The sequence below is a fragment of the Argiope bruennichi genome, chromosome 6, assembly GCF_947563725.1.
Source record: "Argiope bruennichi chromosome 6, qqArgBrue1.1, whole genome shotgun sequence".
Taxonomy (NCBI): domain Eukaryota; kingdom Metazoa; phylum Arthropoda; class Arachnida; order Araneae; family Araneidae; genus Argiope; species Argiope bruennichi.
In genome coordinates, this window is record NC_079156.1 from 67,082,365 (window position 1) to 67,109,389 (window position 27,025).

The 27,025-nt window shown below is 24.6% G+C and overlaps 2 protein-coding genes across 2 annotated transcripts; one reads left to right on the forward strand and one right to left on the reverse strand.

The window, feature by feature from the left end:
• The first annotated feature begins 1,813 nt into the window (after positions 1-1,813).
• LOC129972664 (BAG family molecular chaperone regulator 2-like) lies at positions 1,814-11,599 on the forward strand. The gene is made up of 3 exons (XM_056086879.1): positions 1,814-1,988; positions 4,321-4,550; positions 7,138-11,599. The coding sequence occupies exons 2-3, from the start codon at positions 4,334-4,336 to the stop codon at positions 7,464-7,466; spliced, it is 546 nt and encodes a 181-aa protein (XP_055942854.1). The 5' UTR covers positions 1,814-1,988; positions 4,321-4,333; the 3' UTR covers positions 7,467-11,599.
• Positions 11,600-12,832: 1,233 nt separating this feature from the next.
• On the reverse strand, positions 12,833-26,772 carry LOC129972717 (ras-related protein Rab-23-like). Its single transcript, XM_056086956.1, has 9 exons — positions 26,504-26,772; positions 23,724-23,866; positions 21,530-21,651; positions 20,391-20,476; positions 18,352-18,428; positions 18,133-18,212; positions 17,858-17,940; positions 17,685-17,771; positions 12,833-15,089 (listed from the first exon to the last, which is right to left on the reverse strand). The coding sequence occupies exons 2-9, from the start codon at positions 23,754-23,756 to the stop codon at positions 14,947-14,949; spliced, it is 711 nt and encodes a 236-aa protein (XP_055942931.1). The 5' UTR covers positions 23,757-23,866; positions 26,504-26,772; the 3' UTR covers positions 12,833-14,946.
• Between the last annotated feature and the right edge of the window lie 253 nt (positions 26,773-27,025).

The window sequence follows — 27,025 nt, forward strand, 5'->3', positions numbered from 1 at the left end:
TAGTGCATTATATTTCAAATTTTCAAATGCCCATCCATATCAATGTGGTCCACTCTTTTTTTGTAGTTAATTGGGTTTTTTTTTTTTTTTTTTTTTTTTTTTGGTCGTAGCTCTGACAAAATCTATATTAGAATGTTTAAACTATGTTTAAAAATTTGTAATTTTTAAACATAGTAATTTTAAATTTGTAATTAAATTACTTTTAATTGAATTATTTCGTTCATTTTTTATTTATTTAGTACTATTTTTATTTCGCGATATGCGGATTTCAATTATTTTTAAAAATTCCACAATGAAATGTTTTATTTTTTCAGTCTTTTATAATATTTGTTGAAAATCTGCTTAAAGCAGAAACTAAATTAAAATCAATAACCTGAAACTTTTATTGTCTAAAGGTCCCAATCCCTACAAAATTTAATTTAGCCTTCAACACCAGGACTGAATTATTAAAGAAGGTAAATAGGCAATAACCAAAGAGCCCACAAGATCAATTACCTATAAATTCCCCAATCGGCGAGTTTTTTTTAAGGTATTTTAGAAGTTATTGGATTTTGTTCTTTTATTTATAAGAGTCATCGATTGTTCCTTATTCAAGCTAAAATCAAGCACTGTTTATATAAATTTTGGAACATTATTCTATTAAGATTCCTAATTAATCAATTCGCATTTAATTATCACACTATCATATACAATAAAAGTCGTCGAATGATCCTAATTCAAATTAAAATCAAGCATTGTTTGAATAAATTTTGGAGCATTATTCTGGTAAGATTCCTAATTAATCAATTGGCATTTAATTGTCACATTATCATATATACGTCATCTTGTATAGGTATAAGTAAAATCGAAGAAAAACAAAGTCGCAAGTTTACCTTTTAAATTTTCCCTTACTTACAGTAATCAAATTTACATTTCGTTAAATTCTCATCACATATTTATCACAATTTTTATCTGTTGCTGTCTTATATTCGTGAGGATATCGTAACAATATTGCTGAACAGCCGCTTCTAATAAGGATGCGCAAAAACACTAAAGTGTCATGAAGAATATAACATAATTTAATGTTAACTGTATAATATTAATCATATTTCATTCGCAATCTAATCATGCAATCTCAGTTTTACATATACATCTACAAACAAACAACAACGTTAATCTCTTCTTGATTTCCTCATTACTAATATAATATCACAGATTTTGTGTTTAGCTTCATAGTATGTGAGGAGATTTGAGTATTTATTTTGAAAATCTTTCCTGTGACCGATTAAATTCAAAATTTAATTCAGCTCTGCAATTTCAAAGGCAAGATCATACACTAAATTTCAGTTATCAGTTTTCAACTTATTGTGCTGTTGAATTATCGTGCACATCCTAATAGGTAGATCGCCCGTTGACATATTTGGTTAAAATTGATACAGATCTGCGATTCTAACTATAAAACTATGAAGCAAACCATATTCAATCATAGAGCTATGTGCGTTTTTGAATTATCATGTTCTTACAACAGAAATCAAAGCCAAAAAAGAAACCAAAATCTTTTTTTTTTTTAACATGTTATCAAGTACATCTCAACTCTTCAAAACATCATGACGTTTTATGTTTCTCATCTCAAAATTATTGCGTAACTGAGCATGTCACAAATTTACACTTAGTACAATTTTTATTTATAAAAATTTTATTTTAACTACAAACACGTCAATTTATGCTTTTCTGTTCCTTCTGAATTAATTTAATTGAATTTTTGAGATTTTAAAATAATTTTTTAATTGGAAATTAATTTCATTTACAATTATAGACATGCGCAGTAACGCATTAAATACTGTGGAAAAACTTTCGTCAAACTAACTAAAAAAAATTAGCTTGTCTTGATATTTCTTGGAGTATTCAATCCATCAGATAACAGATAAGATATTTTAGGTTTTCCTAAGTTCAAGTTCATCTGGATCGGGAAGTCTAATTTTATTAGTATATTTCTCGTTTCCATTAAAGTAAGTCGTGAATTTTATATACTTCTTATAAAGCTTTAAAACTGCCACTTGGAACAAAATTCTATTGCTTAGTTCGCAAAAATTGAACTATTAATTGTAGAATTAATTTTTATTCTAATTTTTCGTAGTTAAATGTGTAAACTAATTATCTGTATTAAAATATTCTAAAAACTTTACGATCTGATGTGAGCTTTAATAACGGGTTTTAAAAATTACATACGATTAGAAATAGAATGGAAATAATTAGAAAATTAAGTAAATTTTACTATCATATGAATAAAAAATACTGGTTTGTGTTCTCTTGAAAGATTCAAATTAGTGTTATTATCGGGGAGAAGGAATAATCATTTTTATTTTTATATCTGGAATAATTTTTTGGTAATAGAATTTAGATAGTTTTACATGATATGTGTCAAAAAGCTGATTAACTTGCATTGCAAAAGAATGCTAAATATTTATATTGTTTAATACAGTGAGTAAATTCAGTAATTTCAAATAAGATTATTTCTTTTTATTTATTGTTTTTAATGCTACATAATTATCTAAATGATTTTAATTCTAAATAATTATCTGATAAATGTCTATCATTATATCATATACAATTGATGATTAATTTTATAAAAGAATAAATGAAATTTTAACCATTTATTTTGGCTATCTTGAAGTCTCTGTATTAATTTTTCTGCATGAATATTACATTTTTAAAAACATTTGTTTTAATATTATAATAATTAAGGGCAGAAAATGTGATTGTATTAAGACTTGAACTGTAGATCAGAGATTCTTAGATTATAAGCTTCTGTTATATTGTTTACAAAATTTTTGGTTGTATATCAAGAATTATTTATGACTGCCTTATAAGAATAATAAAATATATCTGTCTGTATATCTTATAACTATAAAGAAGGATTCTCTGAAATTAAATAATTGTTAATTTAAATATAAAATTTGAATGTACAGAATTTCAATTCAAATAGTATCATTTTAAATATGTCAATGATTTTTAAACATGGAGCAACCAGATTTTTTTTAACTAGATGTAATGATTGTGTTAAATTAGCTGCACATCCTCCAGTGTCTGTACATGCCAATGATGCCAAAAAGTTTTGAAAATGGTTGCCGAAAATTTCCTTTCTTTATATATATTTTATTCTGATTTTTCAAATATCATATGAATTTGTTTTATTATTTTATTTGTAGCTAATATATATCTTTTTTTTCTTCTTTTAAAAAGAAATTTAGCCTGTAATCGAAAAGTCATCCCCTTGTCCATTGAAAAGAAAAAAACAATATGTTTCAAATTGAATAACTCCTATTATAAAATTCTTGTTGCAGCATTGATTGTAAAATTTGAAAGTAGAGGTATCTTGCCTGCATACATGTATCTCCCCAGTATAAATGAAAGTAATGCTGTCAATAGTGAAAACACAAAACATAAGGGATTAAAATGAGAGAGGGAAAAAAATTATAACATTTTGTTTTTATAAGTTCATGTGAAAAATTAGTTACACATGAGAGTTTACTAAAAAAGAGTATCAAAAGAAGTTGTGTCTTAAAGTAGAAAAATATTTCATATTTTGCAGGAATACTTAGATTTAGTATTAATAATGTATATCACAGTAAAGTTCATCATTTTAACTTTATAAAAATCAGCTAAATGAAACAAGTTCAAAGATTACATAAAAAAAATCTATTTGATTAAATGATGATGAATAATTTCTCATTTTTATCATGAGTTAGTACTAATTTATTTAAATGTTGTTTTCACTTATTAAGATGCCAGTACTTGTACGTTTTAATGGTGACCAAAAAGTGCCAAGAAAAAATATTGCCAAATTAGAAAAACATACTCAAGTGCATAAATAAATATGTATATAATTATAGAACAAATCATTTGCAAATCACATGCTACCAATTAAAATCGCCAAATTGGCAAACAATTTTCTTGGCACTTTTCGATCACCATAACAAATGACAAGTAGCAAGATGCCAAACTTATATTAATATAAAAAAATGGAATGAAGTGTGAAATCAAAAATATATTCTAAATTTTATGAAGTAAATTTAATTTGATTTAAGTTGAATTAAGCTCTTAAAATTTTTGATAAAAAGTTTGTTTTAAGGGATGGGGAGAGGAAATAATAGTAAAAGCACCCCAAAATAAAAAAGATTAAATAAGGAATATGGGAGAAAATACAGATTGAGATTCTAAATAAATCCCACTTCTTATGAAAGAGATTATTTCTGTTTTTGGCAATACATTTTGTAGTATAATATTTGTTAAAACTAGTTTTTATTCTTCATATAATTGTTGTCTGATGTTGTTCTTCAGAAATTGCTTCATCATGTCTTATAATAATGCAAATGGAAGCTACAAGCAGTTTCATCGCTCAGAATCAATGCCAAGTACAATTCAAAGGTTGGTTGAAATGCTTGATCATGTTGAAGAACGTGTTGAATTACTCAGAGAGCATGCATCAGCTTTGGAAAGTGAAAGGGATGCTCTTTTACAGATTATATCTACTGTTAAATCCCATAAAGATCTGGAACATATAAGTGAGGGTATGTTCAATAATTCTTGAATATTAATTAACATGTTTTGTATTGTTTTATTTTTAGAAACTTTATATATATTGTTTACATGTCTCAATAAAAAGATTAATTTAATATTTAGAATTTTAATATGTTGTTAGGGTAAAACTTTGATAAAATTAATGTTTTTTTTAAATTTGAAATCATTAATAATAATATAAATTACGAATCATTAATAATTGTTTGAAATCATTAATATTTATATATAAATAAGCTTATACCTTGAGTCCACTGTACCTTTTATATTTATATGATAAAGTATACAATAAAAAAAAATTGCCTTTTACAAAAAACTTTGCCCTCGTGGGATATGAACTGTACTGTTTGTTTTGGAATTTCAGCATACAATTCTTATATATAAAATACTGTCCATATTATTTTTTGCAATTAGCTGCAACTTATTTATTAAAATTATTTGCAGCTAAATTATTGATTGTGTATCATTTATTAAAAGCTATTAAACTAGATAATATATATCTCTTTATTTCAATTTTTATCACAAAAAGTTCTTCTCTTATTATAATTGTTTTGCGTGAAACAATTTTTTGTTATTTCAGATTTGCTTATTTCCACTGTATAATATTTTAAAAAGTAGAGTTATTTTTACATGCAATTAAAATTTTTCTCATAATTTAAAACTTATTTGTATATATTATTAAGTAACTTAAGGAAACTCCATATGTAACTTTATAGATTAACCTCTTATGCACATTATAGATTTTGAATTTACAAATTAGAACAATTGTGTTATTGAAAGTTAACTGTAAAATAAATATTTGCAAATATGGCTGCTTTTTTATTTCCAGGCAACATTTAACTGCTGCATTACTCCCAAGATTATTTCATATATCCATCTGTTTTTTTAAATCATTTTTTGTCAGAATTTGTGAAAAGTTTGATCTCCAATTTCAAATTTGGAACAGAATTAGTACAAAGAATTCATTGTAAATGAAATATTAAAAGATAATAAAAATTGATGTCCCTGAAAATTTTACTGATGTAATAGTATTAATTATAATCATTTAAGATTTTCATCCCGGAATCCTTTAAGTAAATTTTATAAAAAATTAATAAATGAAACTTCAAGATAAAAATTTACTACTTCAAGGTAAAATAAAATTAATGAGATATTTTAATAAAATGTAACAATATATTGCCCAAATGTAATTAAAAAAGTTTTCTTCAAATTCAGTTTTATGAAGGCAACTACTTTGGAATGTATTTGTGTTTACAAATCATTGTAGAGAAAATTTCAAATGCCTCATAGTTCCTATATTAATTACTGTATAAGATATCTGTAACATTGAAATTAGCAGCAAGCAATGCCAATCCATAAAATGAAGTTGTTCCTCGTTTAAAAACTATTCATTTAAGAATTTATTGTTTGTTATTAGTGTGTGTACAAACTAAACAAAAGAATGTGTTATCACAAAATTTGATGTCAATATTTTGATAAATCTTCATATTTTAGGCTTCCTCTAGTTTTAAAAAAAAAAGTCGTTCTTTGAATTTTATCGTTTTATAATTCTTGACTCAAAAATATAATGAACTAGAAAGATAAATTTTGGCATTTGATCTTTATTCCACAATTGTAGGTTTCTACCAAATTCTGACAAAAAGGAAACCTCTCTGTCCTTTTACAAAAAACATGTTAACTCAAAAATGCAATAATTTAGATAAGTTAAATCTAATGTATTGTTTTATCACTAAATATTTAACAAAATTTTGGCTAAATCTATCAAAAGGTTGATTCTCTATTATAAATTTACAATCAAAACTCAAAAAAATACATCTTAAATGGATGAACATTTGGAATGTAATCTGGTCATCACAAATGCAAATTTCTATAAAAAATTTTATTAATTTAGGAAGACAGACGTAATCTAGATTTTCTTCACATTTCTCTGAAACTGAACTCAAAATGCACCTACTTGTATACATCAGAATTTTTCAAATGATTAATATTTATATTGTAGATGATACATTCCATTATTTTTGGTTTTGCCATTTTTACTTCAAAGATTTGATTGAATGTAAAATGATACCACTTTTAACATTATGTTTTAATTTTCAGCTGATTGAAAATATAGTAAAATATTGTATAAGACTTTTTAACAAGTTCAATCTTGCTTTCCTGAAAATTGAATAAGAAATCCATTTTCTATTTTGGTGCTACAAAATTTGTCCAGTTCCAAAAGCAGACTAGTTTTTAGATACTTTGTATATCTGAAAGCATATTTAAAAAATCATAATTTATATAATTTTTCGTTAAAATGAAGAGAAAAATATAAGCACATTTTCTAAAATGTGATTTTTTTTTTTTAGATGGTAAATTTAAAATGTTTTATTCTTTGATATTATTATAAGCACTCCATTTGGAATGCACTAAATTTTAATTTGAAAGAATTTTTGTAATAGTATACATTTTTAATTTTTATTAAATTAGTACTAAATTTTAAAGAGTTTAGAATCTTTGGCATACATTAAAAAAAATTGAGCTGTTCTTTAAATTTATTTTTCAAATTATTTGAAGCTAATAAGAATTCTTTTTTAACAGGAGAAAAAGAAGAAATTGAAATCACAACTGAGAGACTACTTAACAGAACATTAACTGTTGAAGTAAATGTTAGCACACCGAGAAATGAATTTCAAGAGAAAGCCCTGAATAATGTCAACAAATTGTATGATGAGTTATTGGTTACTTTGAGATCTGATCTCAGTCATTCAAAACAGATTTTGCAACAATATATTAATGCTTGCCTGTCTGATTGTAAAGGGTTATTTAATCAGAAGTTTCAAGCTGCTATTTTAGAATGTACAGCAGATGACCAAAAACGAATACGAAAGCGGCTTGAAGCCCTAATGCAATCTTTACCTAATGTTTAATGTTGTTAAGAGAAGTTATTATTATTTTTTTTCTTTTAATTGTCTGTCTGCTTCATTTGCTGAAAATATTTACTCATGCTCACCCTGCAAAGGCATAAAAAGAATCTTAATAATATTCTTTTTCTTAATTTATATACATCATTTTAATAAAAAGGGAGGATAATGCTGCATCATATTCATTCATTGCAGTATTTGAACTATTAATAAGGTTTTGCGGTTTTAAATACTTATCTTTATCTGTTTTTTTAGTTTTCAATCAGAACTATTCTGATTTCTTTAAATATTTCTGAAAATATATTTTATATTTGTTATGAAAGAATTTTTTTCTTTTTTTTTCTGTTTTTAGAAAAAAAAAACTTACGGAAAGTAAACTTTTTAGTGAATTTTTAACCATAAAACCTAAATAATATTAATTGTTAAAATGTTAAGTAATATTTAACAATATTAAATTATAAATAATATTTATTGTATTGTTAAGGTTTCATGGTTTTAAATTTCCATCATTATCTGTTTGATTTTCAATCAGAGCTATTCTAATCTCTTAATATTTCCGAAAGTTTATTTTACATTATTTGTTTGAAAGGAATTTTTTTTCTTTCTGTTTTTTGAAAGAAGTATTTAAAACTTCTAAAAAAATGAGCTTTTTTTAGTAAATTTTAACCATAAAACCTAAATTATATTTCCAGACCATTGTTGTTTCCTTATAATATCTTGTTGTGAAGTAAGTACAACTGATGCAGTGCTCAAAAATGATGTGTGCAAAGACACTGCTTCTAGAATGCTATAAGTCAAAACCTTGTTTATTCTTCTTCACTGTGTTTAATTAATTTTCTATTTCAGAATTTCAAAGCAGGTGTCTTGCACTGCACATAAATTTATAGTTGATGGATTAAATGCCAAAATATTAATAAGAACTTTTCACTTGATAGAGCTTTCTGATGATTTCCTACTTAAAACAAATGTAAAATTATTTTTATATCGTAAAAGGAAGCATTTTTTGACCGTATTGTATTTGGAGCTCGTTGACATTTAATAATGCATTGCCAAACATCTCATGAAATTAGACTTTTAAAATTCCCTATTCACTATATATCATTCTTTTACCAATAGAAAACTTATTATAAGAATATGTAAAATTTTATATTCTGTGTCCATCCGGAGAAATTAGGATGAGGTGAATGTTCCATCTCTAATGCATATCGCACCATTTCTGATTTTTTTGCATTTATTGAGTGCCACTATTCCTCTAACATGATTTGATTGTAAATTTTATGCATAAGCTATACTGGCATGTATCATATCATATGTTATCATCTTTCATCTGTTGTAATAGTAATTATTGTGCGAGAAGAATTTTAAAAAAATTAATTGCATACTGTTATATTCCTTATTATTAATTGCAAATTATTTTTTTAGTCTATTAAATTTCTAATAATTAAATTTAAAAAATGTGTTTACAACAAAAGATATGCTGTTGAGAGAATGAATTATGAAATTCACAGCTGAACCATAAGAAGTTCAGCTGCGGATTTTTGAAATCTTGAATTTTGATCTTATAAAATATTTTTTGAACAAGGAAGTAAATATATTCTTAATTTCAAAACATTCAGTTAAAAGAATATTATAGTACTAAATATGTTGTATGGTGCTATATACTTCTGTGTTATAATATAAATATTTTAAGTGCTAAGCTCTATGACATAATGACTTAGTGATACGATTATTAACAACTCATTTCGAATTGTTTTTTCAAGATATTATAGACAGAATTGGAATGCTATGTTTTTATAAAATTAATTATTGCATTATAAAGAGTTGTCTGGTATGCAAAGGAATGTATTTGTTCGATTTTATATTAGAAATTGCTTTCTAAAAAGGAGAACTAGATTCTTGAAATGGTAATCAATTGCTAATTGTGTTACTGTTTCCAAGAGGTAACTTCTTCAAATTGTTATTCATAGTTGAGAAATCATCCCCATCATCTTACTGAAAGGTACTTAAGAATGTTGAAGAATCTTGAGAAAAAAAAATAGGACTCTTAGAATAACATCATAAATCAAATGTCTATAACCTAATGATTAGAAAAATATGGTGATGTATGTGCACTTTTTTTATATATATATAAATAATATTTCTTGCTAGAAAGGCAAAAAGGTTGTTGTAAGAAATTGATTAAGAAGCTATATTTTTGCAATTAATAAAAATAAAAATAGTTATTCTAAATAGACTTAAAATGATAAAATGTATACTTTGTAAATGAAATTTAATAAAACGTTTTTTAAAAAGATCATTTTAAATAAGGATAAGTCCCTTAATTTTTTAAGCCATGTGAGGAAACTGTAAAACTGTTTTATATACCATCTTCTTGGGATGATGGTCCCAACATTTTAAGTCTGATTTTTTTAAATTAAAAAATTTTCTTTGAAGCCAAGCTTTAGTACCTGAACTTTTTATTTTCAAATCTGTGTTAGTTGAACTCAATGACTTATCTATTCTATGGAAAATATTATTTTATTACTCAATTATTATATTTGAATTTTTATTATTAACATACAAAAATATTTCAAAATTTATTTTGTATTTCCAATACTTCAACCATACCATACACAAAATTTCATTTTAGAGTTTGATAACCTCTTAATTATTTCTGTAGTTTTGAAGAGGAAAAAACTGATCATTTCAAATAATAATGCTTTATCTTCTTGATGATCTTGTTAAATTGAAGAGAAAACAGGAAAAAGCCACATGTGGAAATGCTTCTATTTCATTTAAAAAGCTTACTAGTGTATAGTTTTTTTAATCAAATAAAAATTATGAATTTTCATCTAATGTATTTTTTAGACTTCAAAATAAATTAACTCAAAGTTATCATAAAATTCCTCCCCATCAAATCTGTGTTCGAAAATTTACATTGCTTCATCATCAGAATTTCTCTGTTCATTATTATGAGAAAGAAAGAAGGGTTTTTGATAAAGGTAGATTGTGAACTGTGATATTTGTTTGTATTTTGTCCTATGTTCTTTTTTTAACATCAATTTACTAAATTGTTGGTATTTATAGAGCAATTTTATTGATTCAATAGGCTGTGATATAGTTTTGAATTAATATATATTTATATAGACTAACTGGGATATTTTCAATTATTCATTATTTTATCTTAAACCATCTTATTTAATATGAATATTTAAAAAAAATTAAGTAATGCAAAATGCTATTACACAGTTTCCTACTTATATTTATGATTATTTTTAATAGCATAACAGTCGAGTAGATTCTATTTATATGGTTAATTATTATTGTTTTATGACATAATTCTATCCAAAATGATTTGTGTAATTGATGTTTATTATGAATTGTTTTTAAACATGAAAATTAAAACATATTGTGCCTGCATTATAATTTAAAACCAAAAGACAGGTTTATTATTGAAATATTTTTAACAATTGTATTATTTTAAAATGACAAAAATAAAGAAAATTAAGGTATAAAATTTAAAAAGATTTTTGTTTTAACTTTAATGAATACACTGTATTGAAAGGAAATATTCAAAAGATCAAAGTCTAAATAATAGTTTTTGAGAACTAAAAATCTAAAAGTTTCTGGGCAAATTATGAAAATACTTTTTATGTATTACTTTTTACTTAATTAACCGCTAAAGGGACAATAGCTCGTATTTAAGTTTTTCTTTAAATCTTTTTAGTGGAAGGAAGAGAAGAATAAATTATTGTGGGTTTTTGTAATTCTCTGAATTGCTCGTAAATAAATAAATAGACAAGATAACAATGATTTTTTTAACGTTAAAAAATTCAGAAAACAGTTTCTGAAAATTATCTTTTTATTTTAGAAAAGTCGACTTTCTTTTATTTGTGAAACTTGATTTTTTTACTCTCGGTTCTTAACTTCAATTTACAAATCATTTTGTCAATTATAAATGATTGTGCCTTGAAAATATGGAGACTGATTGACATTTTGGAAATATAAATTTGATGTACTGTCATTAAGATAAAATATCAAATTATAGTTTTGTGGTATTATATAATAAGGAAACTTGCCATGTTTCCAAACTGCCATAATCAACTTTTTTTTTTTTTTCAACTTTGTTTCATAGTGTAATAAAGTTATTTTGTCTTTTATGTGCAACATTTCTTTTTCTATATATACTCATAACAAAAAAATTGTCCCCCTTAAATAGTTAAGTTTTATTGGATAACCATGACCTGGAACTTATGCTAAACTTAGACATCCACAGTGCATTAAAGATGGAATTTTTCCCTTAAAAAAAAAAGGTGTTAGACCTTAAGTGTCATGCCGAAAACAAAGCCTGTGGAATTCAGAAGTATTTTTATATTTCAATTAGAAAAAAAATTAATTTTAAATGCAAAAGTACCTTAGTTTAAGTATTTCACACATACCAAACAACTTGTCATTTAATATTTTCCGACTAATATTAAGACAACCTGTCAGCATTTTGATAATTTACAATCCCAGAGAATCTTAGCTGAATTGACTGTTGTACTTTTAAAAAAAATACATTTCTATTTCCTATATAAAAAAAATTGGTGTTATATTTTACTGAGTCTTGAAAACAAGTTGATTTTGTAATATTATAATTTCTTAAATGTAACAAAACATAACTTCTGATCATCACATATAATCAAAATTTATATAGCAAAATTATTCTAGATAATTCTTAAAAATTGAATTAAATTAAGCTCTTCTATAGATTCTAATTTGAAAACACAAACTGCAATTAAAATGGTAAAAATTTTTACTAAAGCAAATGCTTTTCAGTCCTTTTAATATTAGAATTACTATTTTACCTTTAGTGGAAATCACTCTAGCCATCTTAAGCATCAAATAGCACAATAATTTAGTTTATTAAAAAAAAATTTTTTTAATTCATTACTGATATCAATCATAAACAGCAGAAAAAAAATTCAGCACCAGTAGGGGGAGCTCGAAACCTCTTATACCGAGTCATTATTAAAGAATTAATTTTGTTTGTATGAACTATAAAGTAAATTGTTTGCATTGAATGAAATCTCAAACATGTTAAAACTGAATTAAAGATACAGTTTATAATAATGAAAAATTTGATTAAGATATTTAAAAAAAACTTTATAAATTTTCCAGAAATAACCAAGAAATATGTGATCAAAAATAATTACTTTTCCACGATATTCTTCAGAGTAGTGGAATTTTTTCATAATCTTAACAAATGTGCTGAATGTTACAGAAACTTGGAAAAGTAACACATACACACATATTCATAAAGATAATATTGCACTGTTTGGGTAAGGTAAAAAGAAGAAACAGTGTGTATATATATAAGAATAAATTTAATAATTAGCATGTTAAATCATTCATCAACATGAAAATCTTTTATTATATAATTGTACATTTTGCAATACAAGATATAGCAATATTTTACAATATTGCAGAACTCGCACAGATTCTTGTGTTGACGAAAGCTTAAGTACACTTATTTTTACAAAAGAAAAATAAAATGGACGGTTTCTTATTTTTCTCCTTAAATAAAATCAGTTTTAAACATTGTATTCATTAAATAAATATATGTAAGTCATTCAAATAGACAGATGGCAAAAATTTTTTTAACAAATTTCAGTAATAATCTACATTGAAAAAGGGTGAATAAACTTATGCTTTATTTTCTGTTACAGCAATTTCTACGTCATTATGAATAAGATTTCTGTTTTGTCTCTAACCCAACGAATATAATTTACTAGAATTTGACATTAAAACAATCACCAAAACCATTTGTCTAAACTAATAGTGAGTCATTTCACTCTTAGTTTATCTGACTGCTTGGTATCCTAATCAAATTCAAATTGAAAGAGGAAATTAATTCTCAGTTTTTGATTTATACATTGCCAGACAAAACAATAATGAAGAAATTATGACAACCATTCTATATAATGAGGTTTATATTATAAAGATCCAAAACCTGTAAAAATATGCACATATTCAGCATTTTTTCAAAAAGTTATTAAACCAAAACCATTTTTTTTTTAATCTTTAAATGTTTTACTTACATACAGCAATAAATGAAAGTTCTAATTTTCCAAAATAGTTTGGGCCAAAATTGAAAGTGTAGGCAACATAATGGCTTTTATGGGGGAAAAATCAAGATATCCACAAACAAACGATTAAGTCAAAAATCGGTATACCAGAAATTCATGTGTTTAAACAAAACAGAAAACTCATCCATAAAGTGATCTTAGTATCATTTTCTTGGTATAAAAAAGTATAAAACTTGGATGTCTCTAAAAGATTGGACAAAAGCATGATTATTAAACTACCTCAGAAACATAGAAATAGCCGACATCTCATCAATATCTACTTAAGAGTTAAATGTTACTTAAATATTTATTTACATCAAACACCTTGTATAATTGTATAAATTGTTAACTTGTGTCTGAGATAAAGTGAAAAAGCTAGAGACATTATACACTAGTGAAATTTTCTTATAAATACACTATAAGGTTTTGAGTAAGTACACTTGATAACTTTATTTTTAATATAAATATATATTAAAAATCACTTTGAAAATAATACACCAACTTTATAAGCATAACTTTCAAGACAAATATTACAAAAAGCTTAGGACGGTTCAGAATTTTTCATTTGGTTGAAAATTACAAATATATACTTTTCTTAACTTGAAAATTTGTCAACAATTATTATATCAAACAAAAAAAATTGAGAAAAAAAACAATTTATAATACAACAAAAGAAAATTAGAGTAAAATCTTTTTACAGACATTTACATTGAAGTAAAATGATAAAAAAAAAATATTCACAATTATATAGTATTTGTTCAATATACCAGAATAAAAGGGATAATAAAAATTTTCTTATTATGATTCAGTAAGAAAACACAATAACTAATACTTTGCATGGTCATATTTATTATACTTTTAGCATCAGCTTTCCAAATGTTCAGAACCAGCTTCCAATGCTGGTTACATAGGTTTATTTTATTTATTTTTTTAATTCCATAGAGGAAGAAGGAAGAATTTTGAAATTTCAGAATTTTCAAATGAATATTAAATATTATGATTGATTTACTTTGAGTGCTCATTTCTAATAGCTTTATATTATCCAAACGAAACAATTTATTGTTTGAAGGAATTATCAATTAGAGGACATTTATTGCCTCTTTACCTTCAATCAATCACATATTTAAGCAAAATAATTTGAAAAATAAAAAATTTACTAACAAAATTTTAATAAGATTTTTTTTTTATGAAAATTTAGTAGACTTAAAATTAAGTATAGTATTAAGATATGAAAACACAGTATATATAAAAGCTCGTCAGAATTACAACAATTAAAAAAAATCAACAACATAATTTTTCTACAAATTAAAAGGGAGGAAATACCATATCGAAAATGTTACAACATTTCATATACAGAAAAGCAAATAAATATAAAAACAATTTTACACTTGTTGACGGTATTACAGCAGACGACAACTCCGGAAAAAGTGTTTTTTGCCACTTTTACTTCGTTTTGGTTTATGTAAAGAAATAGTTCCATTTGTGGCATTAGTATATGATGATCTCATGTACATATTTTGTGGAGGGTAACCATCATAGTCATCTGTAATAAAAAATATCATCATTTTATTATGCACATATTTTTCTGCCTCACATTTTCTTCATAATACTGAATCTACAAAAAATATAATATCAGAACTGCAAAGAAATAAATTTAGAAATTTTCTGCATACAAATAACTCAACACATTATCATCTGGTACACTAATTTGAGGATAATATCCATTTTATTTCCATTCCTAAACCAGTTACCTAAACCAATTACATTCCATACTATTTTTTTCTTACTTTCTTTTTATTATTTTTTTTTACCTAATAAGATAATATGTATTCCCAAATTCCTAAACAGTTTTCAAATGACATATACCATCTAGTCAATGGTCAAAATCTGGAGTCAAATTATTATTTTGAAATTGTCATTTCATCATCTTTGTTTCCGAGGTCTTGTATTATATTTTATATATTTGATATTTTATTATATTTAAAAAAAATCTTTTAACGTTTATCAATATTTTTCAAATTTGATATGTCAAGTTTTCTATAAAAAACTAAGAGAGGAAACTTCATTGTACATTTATCTTAAGCTTTGTATTTTAATGAAACATAAAAGTATTTCACAGCGAGTTATGATTTAAATTAATTTTGCATTAAAAAGTGAACAAACAATATTTTATACTACTTTCCCAAATACAAGCTCATTCATTTTTAAAAAAAATTTGCTATGACATTAAAGTTGAAATATAAATAAGAAAATGAAACAAATAAGAATTAATAAAAGAAAATTCAAATTAAAAAAATATATATTTAGAAAATTTGATTTAAAGTCAATTCTTTGCTAATTTCCATAGCAAATGCTGAAGACAGTGAAATAATGAAGTATTTTCGTGATTCTAGTCTTTCCTGTCTGCCATGGGATACATCTTGGAATAATAGTCTACACCAATAGGAATAAAACTCACCAATAGCATTTAGTTATAGAAATGGTAAAAATTGCTGGTAACAAATGTAAAACCCCAAAAAAAGAACTAAAGCGATAAATTCTTTCATAATACACTGTCTTCCAGCAGAAATATTACAAATGATTTTGTATCAATAATTATAAACCAGATATCAAAACTTTTTTTTAATTTTATTTTTTTTACAAATACATTATTTATACTAAGTTTGATGCCAAATTATCAGCCAGTACACAAATAAATTCACTAACAATTAATTTATCAAAAAAAAAAGCCTATTTCATTGCAAATTCATATGTAGGATTCAAGGAAGTAAAATGTTTTCCAGATTTTATGTAATATTTTCTTAGTCTCAAGATATACTGCTTTTATAAAGAGAATAAAATTGCACACTCTGATGTCATAGGTAATTCTATAAAAATGATCTTTAAAGTTTTATTCAAAGAGAAATTAATGATAAAGTATAATTAAATTTAAGAGAGAAAAATTAATGGAAATTTACACATAATTGATTGCATTACTATCATAAATTTTTAGTCAAAATTTTCTAAAATAATTATATATATATATTTAAATGTATATTCAAATAAATATGCAATTTCCTTTTTAATTAAATCAATGCAAATTTGTATTAATGAAGATTAATGAAATTTGCCAACTGTCAGCGAAATAAGTAAAAAAAAATGTATATTCACACAAATAAAAAAAAAGAAATACCATAAAGAGAAGGGATATAATTTAAATAAATAAATTATGCAAAATATTATCAATAAATATCCAATCTATTGAACAATTTTTAAAAAGAAATGCAAAACTATCTATGGTAAATTAGGATATATTTAAGACACAAGCTTTATAATAAAGAAAGTTAAACAATTATAAACAAAATGGCTAATTTTAAAAATATATGAAAATGAATAGAAATACTTTAGTTATCTTAAAAGTAAGATAGCATGGGGGAAAAAAATCATCTCAATCAAAAATTAATCAATATATTACAATTTTATATAAAAGTTCAACATAGAAAGTAATTAAAAAATTTTAATAAAATACTTTAAAAATTATAAAATATTTAAATAAAATAAAGTATTTATAATTTTAATAAATACTTTTAATCAAATTTTATAAAAATTTCAATAAAACTGATTCAAAAAGTTTTCAAAATAGTAAGTACATAAAATTCCTTAAAGTAATACTTTCATACTGCAAAAATATCACAATATTAAATATTTATTTTAAATTAAGAAATTACTCTTTAAGATTGATCAAAAGAAATTTTATGCATACAAAAACTTAGATTTATCTCCATTCTTCAACAATTTTATTCTTTTGTACATATTTTTTTTAATATAAAAGCAGCACCAATATATCAAGTTAATAACAATTGGAAATGTTTAATTCTCAAATTTGTTTTCAGAATTGAATTTAGTTTGAAACTATCTAAATGAAACCAAATATTTAATGCATTTTATGGGTACATGGATATGTGTATGAATGACCTACACAAATAATGAGAAAACAGAATAATATTCTACTTAAATTTACAAAAGATAATTTTAAAAGTTAAAAAAAAAACAAAAAAAAAAACACCTGAATAATAACACATCCATCTTTCTTTTAGTTTTATGCATAAGTATAAATCTAAAAGTATTTTCAATCAAGTTAATAAATTCAAATACTTACGGTTTCCTAAAGAATGTATATTGGGCGTGAACTCTTCAACTGGTTCATTTGTTAATTCCAAGTACTTCTTCACCAAATGACGAAACACTATGGATTAAATATAAAAATAAATTTAGAACTTCATTAGAAAAAAAATGTTACAAATTACAATTTATATATAATAACCATAATACCTTCAGACACATTATAATCTTCTTTCACAGAAATTCTAAAAAAGTCTAACTTTAACCTCCTGGCAAGAAGTTCAGCCTCGTCTCTAAAAGTTTTAATAACAAAAAATTTTAATATCATGAATATTAATATATAAAGCACAAGTATTTCCTATGAACTACAAAAATAACTTTTAGAAAGCTTTTATTTTACAAGAAAGAAATAGAATATTTATTGAAAGTATTTATGAAATATAAATAATAAAAATAAAAAAAAATTTAAAAAGCAAGAAACATACTTAGATACAGTTGCTTGATCAATCAGATCAATTTTGTTTTGGACTATAACAGTAGGGATTTCTCCACATTCATTTTCAACCTACAGACAGAAACAAGTAAAGTTAAAATGAGCACAATGATATGTTTCTCATTAAAATCAAATTGACAAAAGAAATCTTACACAGAAAAATGCACATGAACTCAAAAAATAATTTTAAATATCAGCAATAGAAATGTACCTTTCTCTTCCATGATTCTATTGCTTTAAATGAATCCCTATCTACAGTAGAAAACACTAAAATGCATGCTTGAGCTCCTATAAAAATACAATAGTAAAGTAAATTTGCTGTAATGATTTACATATTTTGAAAGCATACACATATGTACATATACTTTAAAAATAATAAAATTACATTTTTGATACGACTTTTGAATTAAATAAAAAGTTTTAAAATATTTATTCAAAAAAGGCTTTACTTGCAGTCAATGAAAACTCCAATAGACAAAAAAAATTTATGGTTTGTATCATTATGTGTAATAAGATCATTCTAAATATGGTCTTAATATCATAGTATTAAAATGATCAAGAAGAAAGAAAAACAAGTTTATACATTCTTATTGTTCCAAAAAGTCAACTATGCAACAGAAAAAATTATACATATCAATATAAACTATATATACTGCATATTGATATAGTGAAAAGCAGATTTTTTCACAGAGATGACATTTTAAAACAATAAGAACACATTAACTTATTTTTATTTTCTTTTGGCAATGCCACTTTTAATATATATATACCACTGCTAAATTTTGAAATAATTGATAAATAAAATCAGAATTTAGTTTTAACAGTAGTTATTGATATTCTATGTTGATTTGAAATGACATTTCTGAAGAAAATTATTTAAATTTCATGTAATTCTAAGCTCCCAGATGCACAAAAACATATATAAATTCTTTCATTTAAGAATTGATCAAATATATCTTTTAACTATAGTATCAATTTTATTTGCTCATACAATAATAAAAATAAAATAATTCCATCTATTAATCACTTTGGGACGGATGGATGTCAAAAATAGAGTTCCCACAAGATGGGACTAAATAAACACTGACTGATAATGCAGGTCAGAGCATCTTCCTTCCCTGGTAAGCCTAACACGCATTGCATTTTGTAAAAATGTACATAATAATTCATAAAAAGTACTATTGGTAAAGAAATGAAACAATTTTTCATTATGTGACAGTAGATATCACATTTTAAATCATGATTTTAAAAATTAATTTAAATTACTTGATATTTAATATTAAAAAATAAAAAAATATTGTTCATTTCATTATGATCAATAGTAAAGTTGTACAAGACTGATACAAAACATAAAAACATAAGAAAAAAATAAACACTTACAATCAATATTTTAAAATATTTTATAAAAAGTGTAATAATTAATGTTTCAAAGCCATATGAAAAATTTCAAAATAAATATCAGAGTAGAGATCAGCATTACATAATTTATACTCATAGGCAGGTGACTTGGATTTGATGTTGCTTTGAGCAAAATTCTGCATCTTCTAAGTTTTTAATTATTTATTTTATCATCAATTATTTAATATTTTGTTATTGCCATCCAAAAAAAATCCATTGATCGATCATTCACCCTCTCCTCCTAAAAAAATAAGCAGTCTTGTAACCATGATCCTTGTTAGAGTAACATCCTATCTCAAATGAGATTTAAATTATAACAGCCACTTCACAATGAGCACGTGTTTCCCATCAGATTAGTAAACATGTTTCTGTTTATATTTACGAAAATCTAATGATTCACATACTTTTGTCCAATTCCAATCTGAACCTTGAAGAGAGAAATGTTAATGAATTTGACCAATCTTTTGATAAAAAAACATAGATTATAAAGTGTCACATAATGAAAAGCATTTCATTCCAAATGCCTGATACAAGGATATGGCAATCATCCCAGAGGAGAGTCCAATGCAAACACACACAATGGCCCAAGGAGAATCCATCTCATATGCACATATGCATTATTCATCTTGAAGGTATTAGGAAAGCATGTTAAGGTGAAAATATTTAAATATATAATAAGAACAAGATTTAAAACGAAGACTAGATGTATTTTGAATTAATGAAAATTCTGAATTTCAATTATGATGTATTTCAAATATTACTTTAATGCTAAGAACTATAATTAGCAAAATAAATTTCACTAACACTTAATGCATCATTTTTAAAAAATAAGTCAAGAAGTTAAAATGTCACCTCTGTAGTAAGCTTTTGTTATGGCATCAAATTCTTCTTGACCAGCTGTATCCCATATCATCAATCTCACATCTTCGCCATTGTAACTTCACAGTGAAAAAGAGAGAAAAGGGGGACTTAGGCAACAAAACACATATTTATAATATATTTAAATAATAATGAATTTCAATAGGATTTTCTTCATTTGTTAGATACAATTATCAACTTTATATTGTAGAATAGAATTCATCAAATAAAAAAATATCATATTTATGGTCAGAGAAAAATTATACACATTTTGTTTCATTAGTCACGAAACAAATTTTATTAGTAAAATTATGTTTTAAACTTTATGCACAGCTTATTTTTTTGCAAGTAATGAAGGTTAATAAGCTATACCTTTTCAAATACTCCAAATGGCTTTTATCATCCAACATTATCATTCATTGATAATAACAAGATAATACACATTTTCAAAATTATCACATTACAAAAATTTATGATTACCAGATATATTTCTGGAGTGTTATACAACAGAAAAAAAAGAAATTATTTTATCACTGTTTGTTTTATAGAAAACATGTCTTCATATAAGACGAATAGTATTAAAGTTGAACTAAACATAACATGTATTAGACAGAAAACCAAGACTTTGCCAAACACTATTGACTTTAAATGAAATTAACACTCAGTAATGAAGCCATACGTTATGAAGAAAAGTAATTATTTTGAATGGCTTGGTTGGGGATGTGCTTGGGAGGCATGACCAGAATGTGGCTATAAATGTTATGAGAAATGACGATAACATTGGTTTTAAAAAGAACTCCTTTCTTTTAGGGAATAGAAATATTTTATAGTAAAATTTCTAGCCTTCTTCCCTATATTATATATATATATATATATATATATATATATATATATTGAATTTACAGAAATGGAAATTTGCTAAATTCTGATTTCCTCTGAGAAATTAAAACTATACATGATTTTACTATACATGAATTATACATGAAACTATACATGAATTATACATGATTTTCTCACAAAAAACATTTGCATGCCTTATCAGTAACTGATCATATAAATATTCATATATATAGATTCAGTTCATTTTATCAAAAACAAAATTACAATCTTTTATTTTTTTAAAAGTTACTTACTCAATTTGTCTTTCCAAAAAATCTACACCAATTGTTTTCTTATATGCGTGGGTAAATATGCCCTTGCAGTAACGCTGGATCATGCTAGATTTCCCAACAGCGCCATTTCCCACCACAACCACCTACAAAAAATTGTTACTTTTTTTAGAAAAGCATTAAAGAAATATCAAACCAATATCTAAAATTGAAAGAACATCTCTTGAACATGAAAAATTAGAACACATTGAAGATGAAGGGAAGAGGAATAAAAAAGTTTTCTTTAACTCCCCCCACAATCCCTTCCCAAACATCCCTTCCCAAAGAGCCAAACACATATAAATTTCAGTACATATTTCAACTGAGTTTAAATTAGAGAATTATTTCATGAATTTACAACTATTTTAAGTTAAGATATTAATAAAACTTAGCCATAAAAAATTAAAATCAATATTTTCATATTTTTTTATAAAGAAAAAAATTGTTATTCCTCAATGTGCAAATTTTTTTTAAACACAAATAATAAGAATGCTGATTTAAAATCATTTAAATTATCTCCATAATATCTAAATCAGTGAAATAAGAGTGAATGATAAGGGATTACAATTAATATTTCACCAAATTAAAAAGAATAAAAAATAACTTTTTAACAGAAAGAGACATTAAAAAACCGAACATTATGAAACTTTTAACATTCTTGTTATAAGTTAGAATGTAAATAACACAATGCACATGCTAAAAAAAAAAAAGATTCTAATTTCCATTGCATTTAGAGATTAAGAAAATTAGATTAGAAATTTGTTTTCTTTATTTTTTTTAAATTTAATTTGGAAATACATCAGGAAAATCCAAAAGATCAATTAATTGATATTTAATTTTCAGTGCATAAAAAAAAAATTTTTTTAATGAATATTTTTCTTTGAAACAGGCAAAACACTTTTTTCATCTTGTGTCATTGCCATGGATAAAAAACAGCTCAGTCCCTAAAATTCTATAAGAGGGGGAAATAGTTTAAAATACTGTGTATGTGCAAATAATTTTCCAAGCCATAAAGGCTTGCCTCATTGGCATGGGGGGGGGGAGAGAAATCAGCAATTTTTCTCCATTGGTGTAGGAAAAGTAGATCTGAGACAGAAGCATGAATTTTAAAGTTGCAATAAATATTTTTTAATGAATAAAAAAATAACCATCTGGTTAATTATTATGAAACTTTCCAGGATACATCTATATGCCTCAATATTTCTACATGTATAATTTGAATAAAATCAGTCTAGTACTTTAGTAGTCTTAGAAGATATACACAAACTAACATTGCCTCATACAGAGAGAGAAATTTAAATAAAGCAGGCAGTGTGATATGAAATAGTTTTTTCTATAACAATTACTTTTCTCATGATTATTAAGTTCAATTTTTAGCAATTATTAAGATTTCTTAGTTACAATCATGAATAAACAGATATGGAGTCTGAATATGAAAGTAGAACATAAGAAAAAGAGACTATGGGAATATATTTAGAATTTACAGAAATTAAGAAGGGAATTTTCTCTAAATTTCATTGGAGAAAGCATTTTGGTTTTGGTTCTTGTAGATTCTGAGCATGAGAAGTAAAAAATCATGCAACTCAGAAATATGAATGAAGTTTGGATTCAAATGATTAAAAAATAACTAATTTTAAAAATGCAGGCAAATTGAAGTTATTGAAGTATAATGTAATAGTGTGTTAGTAATAATGTGTTAGTGACATTGAAAGCATAATTTTCAAATATATATATTATATATATATATATATATATATATATATGGCATTTTTTAAATGAAAATCAGCTACATCTAGATAATTACCAGTTTGAAATACGTAATATAAAATTTTTTGAATGAAATCATCATTAAAACGAAGCAAAATGTAAAATGAGAGTGTCAAACTAATGGCAGAACTTTTTGTACAACACGGGAATTAGGAACTTCAAAATGCTGTTTTAGTTAAGAAATCAATAGTTCAACATTTTGAAGAGAACCAAAAAATTGCATGCATGCAGAACAAGTTTTATTTTTTAAAGTATAGTTGCACAGATATATATCTGTTTAATATATTACATATATTAAAAAGAAAAATTCAAACAAAATTTTTATTATGATGAATATATACTAATCTATGAGACATATACAAACAGAAACAAATTAAGAAAATTTAAACATATTAGTGAAATATATAAATACCTTAATAGCAATTTCAAAATCTTCTTCTCTCATGATAGTATAGAAAAGATAACAGTACACCTATGCCTCATATTTCCCATACAAAGAAAATTTCATGTTGCTTCTTTGTACTTTTAGAAAATTTCTTCAGGTAATAGAAAGAGCTAAAAATAATATAAAACAACATAATCAATACATGAAACAAAAATTCTAAAAATAATTATTTAAAAACAAAAATTTTCAAATAAACACTTATTGTTAACCCTCCAAGTGAATGAATAATTTATTTTTCTGTTTATAATTGGTCCAAACCAGATAATTCAAATTCACTTGTAAGTTATTTTTAAGTACAATGTAACTGAAATATTCTTCAGATTACAAAGACTTGTAAAGAAAGTATATCCACTTTAAATGTTCATTTCTCCAAGATAGCAATTACTAGATCAAAACCATAGTTCACTTAGTATGTGAAAACTATCACAAGAAAATTATTTCTAAATAACAGATCAATAATCTAAAAAGGAATTTGAAGTAAATAAACTTTTAAACATTCTTTAAGACAATAACAAAATAATACTACAAGTCAACAAAGTAAAATCTACCAATAATTTCTATATTTTAAAGAAACTGCAAATACTGAACTTTTATTTTATATTAACCTTTAAAAAAAACTCTAATACATCAAAATGTTGCAAATATTTTTAGAATTGAAATCAATAAACTTTTAATAGTTCAAAAAGCCTTACTAAGCATTAAAAAAAATTGCTATGAAGATGCAAAATGTTACACAATTGCAATCTGCTATTCTATTTGACTAAGAAAAACATTTTGCAGTGTTAAACATAAAATATTCAGGTATTAATAATCCATATACGAATTTTTTATTTCTTAAATAAATAGCAAAGAATTTTTTTTATTACATGCAATATAGAAAACTTTAGTTTAAAAAAATAAACATAGCTTTTACACGATCAGATGTAACAAGTTTATACTTATACTGGATCCGAAATCATTTTTTTAATGGTTTGGGATTAGAAATACACAAGGGGATTATTGTAATTAATTGCACATTTCATGGTTTACGAAGTTATCTAAAATACAAGCTGACAAAGTTTAAAACTAAAACTTGAAAATCAATATCAAATTCAGGTAAGCTGCAGAAACTGTAAAAAAAAAAAAAAATGTGACTCTTACTCTACTAATTATATAAGTTTCCTAGTTTTCTCTATTCATAATCACTGTGAGTATACAATATACATTATTATAAACGCTATTGTGAGTTATATAATATAAAAAAAAATCAATCTAAAATATTTTAATTAATTAAAATAATTGTAATACTTTGCTTACAGTTTACATCTTATTTTTACTGTAACATAATTAAAAGTTTTCAACAATAGTCACACTAATTTTTTTTAATTCCTTAAATGTGCATAATGTAATTATTATGATCACATAATTGTATTCGATAATTAAAGTATTTGTTTATCTATTAAAATATTACAAAATAAGCTAACAAGTATAATGCAAGTATTATGATACAAGTTTTAAATAATATTTTAAGAACTACTATTCATTACTTCGGTAATTAAAACTGAAACATAAACACTACTAAATACTTCTTAGATAGAATTTAATTGACTCATTCTAATTATTTTTGTGACACAAAAGTATTAAATGCAAACATTTTGAACACTCTTGATTCTTTTCAAATTAAATACATAAAAATTAGTTATGAATTTAAAAAAAAAAATCTAAATTTAAAAATATAAAAATTTATACCCAACTAAAAATGTAAAGAAATTCTTTAGGTTCGAAACTGTACATTTATTTTTTAATGATATATATTTAGAGTACTTGCATACTCTAGTATTTACAAAATGTTTACTAAACTTTTATATTTAGCGTAAAAATTATACTTTATAATTTAAAAACTTTAGGAAAAATAACAATATAAACTAGTTTTGAATAATTTATAGGTAAATACAATGTATAAGACATAATATAATAATTTCTGTAGAAATAAATTATTACATTTAACAATTTTATCTATTACATTATTAATGTAATAATAATTAATATAATGTAAAATAATAAATTACTAAAAATGAAATATTTGTCAATGATTTTTTTCCAAGTTAATACAGTACTTATTATACATACTTCACAATAAATTCCCACTTATTTTTTAATCTACTGTAAATGAAATGTACTAAAAATTACTTGAATAAATGACAATACTATTTTTAAAACAAAACCCATATATTCACACATAATCTGATATTACTATTAAAATCTGCGAAAAAGTTTTACACACCTGTAAATAAAAAAAAGGATAAAAATCAAGTAAGTTAGATATCTCAAAATTATTTTTTTTTTAAATCCGAAACCAATTTCTAAACTCAAGTTTGTGAAAGTCTAACACTCCAAGTATTAGTATTTCCTTTGATAATACCGTTTATAGCAAAATGAAAACAATAAAAGCATCATAATTCCATTCATTTTCTGGAAATTCAACTATAGTATTTACACCACTTTAACAAATAATACAACAAATTCAATGGGAATTCTCTTTTAATCATCGTCACATAATGTTGTCTCTAGAAACAAGTAAGAAATTAATACAAATAAAAATCCTTTGAATTTTTCTTTCACTGAATCACATTTCGCTTTTATTTTTCACATAGCGAAATTTTGACACAGAAATTCAACTTGGCACTGTAAACCGGGAGACGGGATAAACAAAAGTTTCCAGAATCATGCATGTCACTGAACTTAACAATGAAATAATAATTTCTCACCTTCGATGGCAGTGCACAACATGATGATCTTAACAAGAACACATTTTAAACAAAAAATGTATCCACAATATCCGTCGTATTCGAGACTAACGTGTGGGAGCAACTTCTTTATGTAAAAACGGGTAAAAGGTCGCTGGCTTCTCGCTTCTCGTCATGCTTGGACAGCATTACGTTTGCGCCTACGGGCAGAAATCGTTTCTTGGCAACCTACTTTGCAAAAAGAAGTAAAGAACTTTGCCAAGATGTAGCGTGGCGATGAACTTAGTGTGGTTAACCTTGAAATTTTTCTCGCCAAATATAGCGATAAACTACTGCGTATAGAGTAATCAACAGCTTTAATAAAGAAGCATCAGAGGAAGAGGTTACTTCACAGGGGGTAAAGTGAAGTAGTCGCTAGAGAAAATCTAGAAATGGAAGTTATACGGGGAGGGGGGGGGGGTTAGCATAGTAATAAAGGCGCAAAGTGTTGCTTTGTATCCTACTTTCGAAGTGGCTAGAAAGTGTTGAGGTTTCGGTACCGCA